The sequence below is a fragment of the Geotrypetes seraphini genome, chromosome 7 (genome assembly GCF_902459505.1).
Source record: "Geotrypetes seraphini chromosome 7, aGeoSer1.1, whole genome shotgun sequence".
In the NCBI taxonomy this organism is placed as follows: Eukaryota; Metazoa; Chordata; class Amphibia; order Gymnophiona; family Dermophiidae; genus Geotrypetes; species Geotrypetes seraphini.
The window spans coordinates 54470463-54480635 of NC_047090.1; the positions used below are offsets into that span (position 1 = coordinate 54470463).

Here is a 10173-nt window from a genome sequence, read left to right on the forward strand (position 1 = left end):
TAAAAAATTTTTATAACTTCCTTTCTGTATTGCAATTGCTCTTTCCATCTTGAAAATATGACACAGGGAATTCCACCAAAATGTATAATTGAGATTACTATAATTTTTCCAGTTGTTAGTAATATGTTGCATAGCAACACCCGTCATTATCATCAAAAGCTTATTGTTATGTGCTGATAATTGACTTTTTTTCCTCATAGACATACCGAACAGAACAGTATCATATGATATTTCCACATGATTTTCTAATAAGCAATTTATTTGAGACCAAATTGAATTCCAAAAATTCCTAATGCAGGGGCAATAAAAAATTAGATGATCCAATGTCCCCACTTCTAGATTACAGTGCCAGCATCTATTAGATTTAGAGCTATCCAACTTTTGTAAACGAACTGGGGTCCAAAAAGCTCTATGTAATAAAAAGAACCAAGTTTGTCTCATAGATGCTGACACTGTACATCTCATTCTCCAAGACCAAATTTGTGGCCATTGAGAAGCAGAAATATTATGCTTAATCTCAATGCTCCAAATGTCTCTCAGACCAGTTTTTGGCTTTTTATTTAAAAATCCAGATAATAATTTATACCACTTTGCGGCTAGGTGTCCCATGAAATCAGCCTGGAAACATAGAAACTCCAAACTATATTGAGTATTAAGAGTTTTCCATTCAGGGAACCTCACCTGAATAGCCTGCTTCAGCTGCAACCATTTAAAACTTTGTGATTTATCAAGACCAAATCTAATTTGCAACTGTGAAAAGTCAAGCAGTTTACCATTTAAAATAACATCATTTAAAGTTCTTATGCCTGCTATAATAAGATTTGAGCTCCGCCAATTCGAATCTTGGAGTTTATCCATAAAGATTGATTTGTTGATTTGCTTATTGGAATAGATGTTAGATTACTAATGTATCCCAAAGTTTTCCATGTATCAATCAAAATTCTGTTCTGTTTATATCTTCTAGGCATTTTTATACTAACAACATGAACTAAATGTAAAGGAAACATAAGACGCCACTCCAAATATAACCAATCTGGAGCATTATCATAGAGTTCTGGGAGGATCCAATACATACCCTGGCTTAAAATATAGGCTTGATGGTACCTATAAAAGTTTGGAAATTTAACCCCTCCCTCCTCAATTGGCTTTTGTAGAGATACTAGAGCAATCCTAGGTCTTTTACCCAGCCAAATAAATTTTGTAAGAATACCGTTAAGTTTTTTATAAAATGACCCCTGAAAAAATATTGGTATCATACTCATTTGGTAACAAACTACAGGCAGAATCATCATTTTAATTGTTTGCACTCTCCCCCACCATGAAAGATGTAACGGATTCCAATGCTCACATATTTCTGTTATTTTTTTTAATAAAAGTTTTTCATTCTCTTTCAAAGTGTCTTCCAGCGTCTTTTTTATCATTATACCTAAATATTTTAATCCCTCTTCTTTCCAGGTAAATGAAAAAGCATCAAATAAAACTTTAGTACAATGTACATTAAGAGGAAGAATCTCAGACTTATTCCAATTGATTTTATATCCTGAAAATTTTCCAAATGTATCAATCAACTCCAATAAACATGGAATGGTAGATTCAGGATTCCTCAAATACAGCAATATGTCATCCGCATATGCTGAAACTTTATATTCTCTATCAGAAAAGAGAATACCCTGTATCCCCTTTGTTTGTTGAATGGCCAATAACAAGGGTTCTAATACAATATCAAAAAGCAAAGGAGATAACGGACAACCCTGTCTAACCCCCCTCCGCAAAGTAAACCAATCAGAGAAACTATTATTAATGTACAATCTTGCAGAAGGGGAGCTATACATAGCTTGAATCATTTGAATAAATCCCAGACCAATACCAAACCAACTCTGTCAAATGCTTTTTCCGCATCTAAAGAAATGGAAAAAAACGGATCTGCAATTTCTTTAGATAAATTTAACATATGAAAAGCCAATCTAGTATTATCAGAGGAGTGTCTTTTTGCCACGAAACCAGTTTGATGCATATCAATGATAAAAGGGAGAGCCTTAGCTAATCGTAAAGCCAAAATCTTGGCCAAAAGTTTACCATCCACATTTATTAATGAAATGGGCCTGTAATTTGCAACCAAAGTAGGATCTCTATTTGGCTTTGGCAAAACAATTGTTACTGATTCCGCCATAGTACCTGTAATACATCCCTTAGACAATTGGGATTTAAATAAATTTAATAATTGAGATAATAGAGAAACTTGAAATGATTTGTAAAATTCCACTGTAAATCCATCCCCACCTGGAGCGGATCCAACTCTAAGAGATTTCAATGCCGTTTCTAATTCTTTTAATGATATAGGCTCATCTTAAACTCCTTTTTATATGATCTGGAACTTTCGGACCAATAATTAAATTTAAAAAATCTATACCATCCTTCTCTTTACCCTCATAAGATTCAGAAGAGTATAGTTCTTTATAAAACTTTAAAAATTTACTTAAAATGCTCTCAATTTGAGAATGCATCTCACCTTTCTCATCTTTAATTGCAATAACTTTTGTTCTTCTTTTCTTTGCTTTAAGGTAATTAGCCAATAACCTACCCGCCTTATTTGAATTTCCATAATACAAAGTTTGTTGATAAAAAAGGTCCTTCCTTATCAATTTTGACGCTAATTCATTATAATTACCTTTTGCTTTTAATAAATCTTGTAAAGTGTCATGTTCCCATTTATTTATCAATTTATCTTCCAAAACTTTAATTTCTCTTTCTAACTTAGAATATTGATTCTTAATTTGTTTCCTAATATAAGCAGAGTAAGAAATAATATTACCTCTTAAAGTAGCCTTAAAAGCATCCCAAATATTTTCCATTGAAATTTCGTCTGATAAATTATCTTGAAAATATTCATTAATTTTTAATTTTAATTCATTTAAAAATTTTGTATCAACAAGCAATGTGTTATCAAATCTCCAAATAGGTCTGCTATACTCTTGCTGATCTATTTGAAGCTCAATCCATACACCCCCATGATCAGATATAATAATTGGGTCTATAGAAGCTTTTAACACTTGTTGAACTAAATGAGTTGAAACAAAAATATAATCAATTCTAGAAAAAGACTTATGAACTTGTGAACAAAAGGAAAATTCCCGAACGTTAAAATGAAGAATATGCCATATATCTTTTAAATCACATGAATGTACCAAATTGTCTAACCCTAATGATTTTATATCTCTACAAGGTTTTTTATCTAATAATGGATCCATAACAGCATTAAAATCTCCAGCCACAACCAATTTGGAAGCAGCCAGTGGGAGTAACAATCTCTGTACTATCTTAAAGAATTCATTTTGATTCGAATTAGGGGCGAACAAATTAAACAAAGCCAGGGTATTATTTCCCATTCTCATCTCTACATGGACCCATCTTCCCTTTGGATCTGAACCTACCATTTAAAAATTAGCAGTACATTTCTTATTAATAAGAATAGCTACCCCTGCCTTTTTCTCATCAGCAGGAGCAAAAAAACAATGTTTCACCCAATTTTTTTCCAATTTTTTTGATTCTAATATAGACAAGTGAGTCTCTTGGATATAATAAATATCCGCATTCTGCTTTTTTAAGAATGCTAATATTTTATTCCTTTTAACCTGATGGTTGAGTCCATTCACATTTAAAGAAAAAATTTTAAAGTTACTCATAACCTTTTTTATAAGAATAATCTAACAAAAATAAATAAATCAAATTGTTCCACAGTTCCTGAATATGCATCATTTTCCAAAATTCTAATTTTTTATACAAAACCTTATACCTGTAACCCCAACCCTCCCTATCCCATCCCCTACCCTTATTCATCATTGAGAACTTGAAAACGCACATTTGATGGTAAGTTCTGAGATGTACCCCACAAGCTTAAACATTGCAAATAATTATATCAATATAATAAGCCAAAAAAGAATTGAGTGCATATATCATTCATTAATCAGCGATTATTACATATCCTTAAACAAGACATAAAAATCTCATACATTTTAATTTCATTCAAATGAGATGACATATATATATTAGATTATTAAAGACTCATCTCTCAAATTAACTCTTCTTAAAACTACAAAGATAAGTTAAATTAATTAATTTCATTTGAAATAAGGAAACCTATTTCTCTCAATTCATTTCCTCCCTAATATACCATCTTTTGCATCTTATTTTAATTAACTAATATGTGTTATCTTCTTTTAAACTCTTACTTCAAAATGATATCATCTTCCCATCCATAATATAGATTCCTCAATATAATGAACAGAATCTATATATATATATATATATATATATATAAAATCGGAGGTATGTATGTATGTGTGTATGTGCCGCGATCACGCAAAAACGGCTTGACCGATTTGAACGAAACTTGGTATGCAGATCCCTCACTACCTGGGATGATATGTTCTGGGGGTCTCGCAGCCCACCTGCACACGTGGGCGGAGCTACAAACATAAAATCAGATTTCACCCATTCATGTCAATGGAAAAAATGTAAAAAGCTGCCATTCTCACAGTAATTCAAAAACGGCTTGACCGATTTGAACGAAACTTGGTATGCAGATCCCTCACTACCTGGGGTGATATGTTCTGGGGGTCTCGCGGCCCACCTGCACACATGGGCGGAGCTACAAACAGAAAATCAGATTTCACCCATTCATGTCAATGGAAAAAATGTAAAAAGCTGCCATTCTCACAGTAATTCAAAAACGGCTTGACCGATTTGAACGAAACTTGGTATGCAGATCCCTCACTACCTGGGGTTATATGTTCTGGGGGTCTCGCGGCCCACAACTCTATGTTGCTTGCTCAAGGGTGGGTTCACCCAAGAATTTATATGTTCTTGCTCCTGGAGGTGAAACTAAAAATGTTGTTTATAATCAAGTTTTGCGTTAGTTGTATTGTATTCATTTTGTCAAATATTTCACATTATAATTTGAATATATGTGTGTGTGTGTATGTATGTATGTTCCAGCATAACTCTTCAATGCATGGACAGATTTCAACCAAACTTGACATACACATTACTTACTATCTGAGGACAAACACTGTGGGGGTGGGAAGGGGGGATATGTAAAAATGATTGAAAATGACAGATTTTAGTATCTACCCCATAGTGTTTTCGGGCTCACAGATGAATACTCAGCATAACTCTGAAACGCATGGAGATATTTCAACCAAACTTGGTACACATATGACTTACTATCTGGGGAAAAATACTGTGCAGGTGGGACAGGGTAAAATACTGTGGGGGTGGGAAGGGGGTGATATGTTAAAATTATCAAAAGCGACAGATATTAATGTCCAACCCATAGTTTTCGGGCTCGCAGAGATGAATACCGACACTCCCGATGCCGTTTAAGTCTAAGTTCAGCCCCATAGAGAGGGACATTCCTTTGGGACATGGGTAGGGGGTTGGGACATGGGGTGGAGCATATGGGACATGTGGGGGGGGGGGGAACGTGGGGGGTGGGACATGTGGGACATAGTGGGGTGGGACATGTAGGGGGTTGGACATTTTGGGATAAATAAATATCCGGGCAACCAGCTAGTAATTATATAATACACATCTCTCAAAAAACAAAAAAAACAAATATGTTATCAGAATTCTCATCTAACTCTTCATAAAATGCTGTCCAAAGAACAAACACGCAGTGTTCTTAATATATTTCAAATTCTAATGCACTTGTAATACTTCCTTGTTTTCTGTGACCCGGAAGTAAAGAAGCAATCCTTGGACTAAACCATTATCTCATATAAACCCTAATGAGACTATAAACTAAAAATAAAACAATAGAAAGCAAAGCAGCAAATGATACTAAAACAACTAAACACTTTCCATATCATTGTATTTTCCCCCACTTTTTCATCTCAAAAACTGAGAGATACTCAGAACATTCCCTGTTTGTTGCTGTAGTTCCATCTTATTTTTCACCGATCATTTGGGCTCTTCCAGCACTGCTGTAACATAGCATTATGAAGACGGATTGCCAGGAACCATTCTCCAAGTAAGAAGCACAATGTAAAGTTTTTCTTTGTAGATTCCTAAGAATGTTCCTATATGCCCCTAAATAAATCCTCAGCGTTTTTATTAAAAACATGGCACACTCACCATATGGCACATTTAGAACAAGATGATATAATAGAATCTGCACAGAAAGAAATTCTCTAATTTACATATCTTCCTCCATCTTCTTTCCAAGTATTCCAAATAGAATGTTAACTAATATTACTGCGTGTTTGAGGACAGTTAATTCAGTTGAATTCAAAAAGGATTCCATTTCTCCAAACATAAAATATAAACATATCTTAACTTTATCTTTTTACTTCCTTTTTTCTTCTTTTCTTTTCAATCCTTCAAATAAAAAAGTACAAGTCCATCGGAACTTTTTATCTTCATCTTATGATATCATCAAATGCTCACAATCATCTAAAAAGTCTTTCAATTTGTCAGGACAATCAAAATTCATGGTTTTATTGGCATAGGTTACCCTCATTATAGCAGGGTATAATAAGCCAAACTTAGCTCCTAATTGCCTCATTTGTGGCTGTAAATCCAACATTTTTTCCTCTTATCAGCAGTGGTCTTAGCAAAATCTGGAACTATGTGAATTTTTGCGTCCTGACATTTTAAGTTCTTATTTTCCTTTGCAAGCTTTATGATTTCCATCACCTGTTGGTGCCTTAACAGCTTAAAAATCAAAGGACGTGGTCTTAAATCCTTGCCAACTCTTCTAACAGGAATCCTGCGAGCTCTTTCAAACTCTAAAGGAAATTTTAATTTGAGTGGTAAAATCTTAGGAAGAAACTGTTCAAGAAAGGTGATGGCATCATTATTTTCAACACCTTCAGGGAGACCAATAATTCTCAAATTATTCCGTTTTTCCCTGTTAATAATATCTTCCATTTCTTTAGAGAGAAATTCCACTTTTTCTTTATACATTTTACATTTCTTTAACTCAGCTTCATTTGCTGACATTCTTTTTTCCATCTGGTCCATTTTTAGTTCAAATCTTTCCATTCTTGCTGTGAGACTTTTCATTTCTTCTTTCACCTCCTTCAGATTTTTAGCATTGTCAGAAACAATCTCAGTTATTAGTTTCAGTTGAGCAGAAATGTCACCATTATCCTCTTTTGGCAATGGCACTTTCGCAGGATCCAGCTTTGATCTTTTAGCACCTCCACCACTTGTGCTAGCTCCTTCATTCTTCATCTGTTTATTTGTAGCCATAACCAGACTTGAAATCACTCAAAATCACTAAAATAAAACTAAATTAGTGACTTATTATTTCCTTCAGAAAGCTTGTGATATCAGAGCTCATTCAGCACTCAACCATCCAGCTGCGCTTCCAAGCCCTCTGGGTGATTACTTTCTTATCAGGCTGTGAATCTGAGTTTCGCCCATTAATACTTACCTCTGTTTCATATTTTAATTTTAGAGTTATAAGTTTTAAAAGATTTCTTGAGAAGTAATGATGGCTGGTTGATGTTTTGTTACATTGATTATGATTTTATTATCCACTTAGAACTGGAAGGTTTTGCGGAATAAAAATAAAGTGTTATATCCTTACAATAAAGTGCAAAATGTAAGAAAACTTAGAATAAGGGTCACAAAACAGAACAACCAGTCCTTTTCTGTTTTTTCTTTCAGGTGTTTACTAATTGAGCGGGATGCTTTCAAGCCCAATTCGCCGTTGACACAAAGACTCATGCAAAAGGCTTCAGCTGTTCATTGCATGTGATGAATAGGAGCTCACATTGTAGTTATAGTATCAGCATTTTGATCAACAGCATTTAAGAGAAATCGCATTTCAATAATGATGGCAAAAAAGATTGTTGGACCAATGAAAATGTTGTTTTTGATGCCAATAAAGGAAAAAAAGGCTTTCATAATCAGAGTGCTTATTACTTGAGTGGTAGTGGAGCAGTTTCTGGCAGCAAATTCTATTTTTTAAAAAATTTGCTAGTGCTATTGAACAGAAATGGTTATCAGCTTGTTCCATACTGTTCACAGTTGTATAAACCTCTATCATGTCTCCTCACTTTTCTCCCAGCTAACCCCCCCCCCCACACACACACCTCCTAATCTGTTAAGCTTTTCCTCATAAGAGAGCTGTTCCATTCTTTTCTAGTTTCACTATGGGGCTCATTTTCTAAAAAGAAAAATGTACAAATTCTTCCAATTTATTATAGATAGATATCTATGCTATTGATCAGTAGTAGTTCATCTAAAGCTCAAGGGGAACTAGGGCTTATATATTTTTCTGCTATAATGAAACATTTAAGAATACATCCAAGGCACTGATTAGATGTTTGAGACTAGACCTATTTTAACAATGAATAGGTACCCAAACTGATCAGATGACCACTGGAGGAATGAAGGCATGATTCCCACACACACTCCCAGTGGTCACTGACCCCCCCCCCTCTAAAGATGTGAATGCAATAATTATGATATCAATTAATACAGTTCATATATCATGGCCAGTCCTGGAGCATGAGGAGGGTCACTGAGAAGTTCTCAGCCTGTTAGCAACAAATTTTAAACTTTTATTATTTTATCATTATGAATTGGGGATAACAGGATTAGAGAGAGACAAGGGACGTGGTCTCTCTCTCTCTCTGACAGGCTTTTGCTTGGCATAATTCAGTTGATTTTCAGAACTAGTAACTGCTCTTTGGCCTGTTATTTGATAACTAGCTTTATAGCCCGTTACATTAACGGGTGCTAGAATATGTGTGTGTATGTCTGTCTTTATTTCTTTCTCTCTCTCTCTCCTTAGCCGCTTTCTTTTTCCTTGGCTGTCCACAGCCACCCCTTGCGTGCTCCCCCTGTCCATTCTTCCTTCCTTTTACCTCCCCTGTGTCCACCACCACCCCTTCACTGCTCCCCTTATCCAGCAGCAGCCCGTCTCCCTTTGTTTTACCTCCCCCCTGTGCATCAGCACCTCTTCCTGCTCCCCCTGTCCAGCAATAGGCCTCCCTTCATTTTTCCCCCCTTGTCCATCAGCACTTCTTCCTGGTCCCCCTGTCCAGCAGTAGGGAGCTACTTCAAAGTACTCAGTTATTTAATAACTGCCTTTAATTTTGAAGCTAACTGCAATTGTCTACTCCTTTATGCCTTCTCTTTTTCTCAGTCTCTGTTCTTGTCTGCTCAACTTTTCATATCACTAATCCTATTGAATGTTGTGCTGCTCAGCCTGCTTTGTATGGAACCTGGGGAGGAAGGCTGCCGCAGCTTCGCGCGACTGGTCCAGTGGGAGTTTGGTCGGTGTCGAGCGTGGTACTCTGTTTCCCACACAGCACCACGCTGTGCTTGGAGTGTCTTTGGCGGAGAGGGGACAGGCCTGTGCGGGAGGAGAAGCCCCGGAGCCGCCGCCATTCAGCGCCTGTACACCGCGCTCCTCAGCATGAGCGGCAGCAGCTGGCAAAGGTTCGCCGACTTGGGCTCGGAGCCTTCTGCTGTTGGAGGAGCGGAGTGGACTTCTGGAGGCGATCGGGTGGGAGGCTCAACGGGGATTGGGGGGAGGGGCGAAGAAGATGACGACGAAGAAAGAACCGTAGGCGTGCATGCGCACTCCTGCAATGCCACGGACCTACATCTCACAGATCAGGGATTACAGATCACGCAGGTCTGAGTGCGCATGCGCGTCTAGCGTTTTATTATATAGGATTGCACAACTACCCGTTTAAATTGGACCAAATGTAGCTGATTCATGGGAGAAGAAAAGAGCTGAAGACAGAATTATCAGAATGGCCCAGGCCTGGAAGATGTTCTGGGAAAGGAGAGTGTGGCATCAACCAATCAGATGTTGAAAAAGGGAGGTAAATCACAAAACAGAATGAAAAGTAGCTGATAATGTGTACTCTATCTCCCCTCCTGAAAGGATATACAATGATGACATGTGCCCTATGACACATAGGCATGAAACTTTGGGACTTACCCTCTAGATAAGAGTATTCAGAGGTGATTCAGAGGAAGGGAACTAAAAGAGCCCCCTTTAGAGACACTTGGGTAATATATTTCATTGACTTAATTCTTTAGTTTCAGTTATAACCATTGAGGAACTAGTGATTTTGTTTTGGGTTTTTTAAGTTAGGAGAACATATAGTAAGAACTAGCTAACTTAGAAAGGGTTTGAACTGAGATCAG

At 36.5% G+C, this 10173-nt stretch overlaps 1 protein-coding gene across 1 annotated transcript in view; it reads left to right on the top strand.

The window, feature by feature from the left end:
- The window catches only part of TTC38 (tetratricopeptide repeat domain 38), a 141437-nt gene extending 133524 nt beyond the window's left edge, over positions 1 to 7913 (top strand). Inside the window, exon 14 of the mRNA XM_033953228.1 lies at positions 7672 to 7913. Within this exon, the coding sequence (XP_033809119.1) occupies positions 7672 to 7762 (91 nt within the window). The 3' untranslated portion in view covers positions 7763 to 7913. The remainder of the gene's footprint in view (positions 1 to 7671) is intronic.
- Positions 7914 to 10173: the final 2260 nt, after the last annotated feature.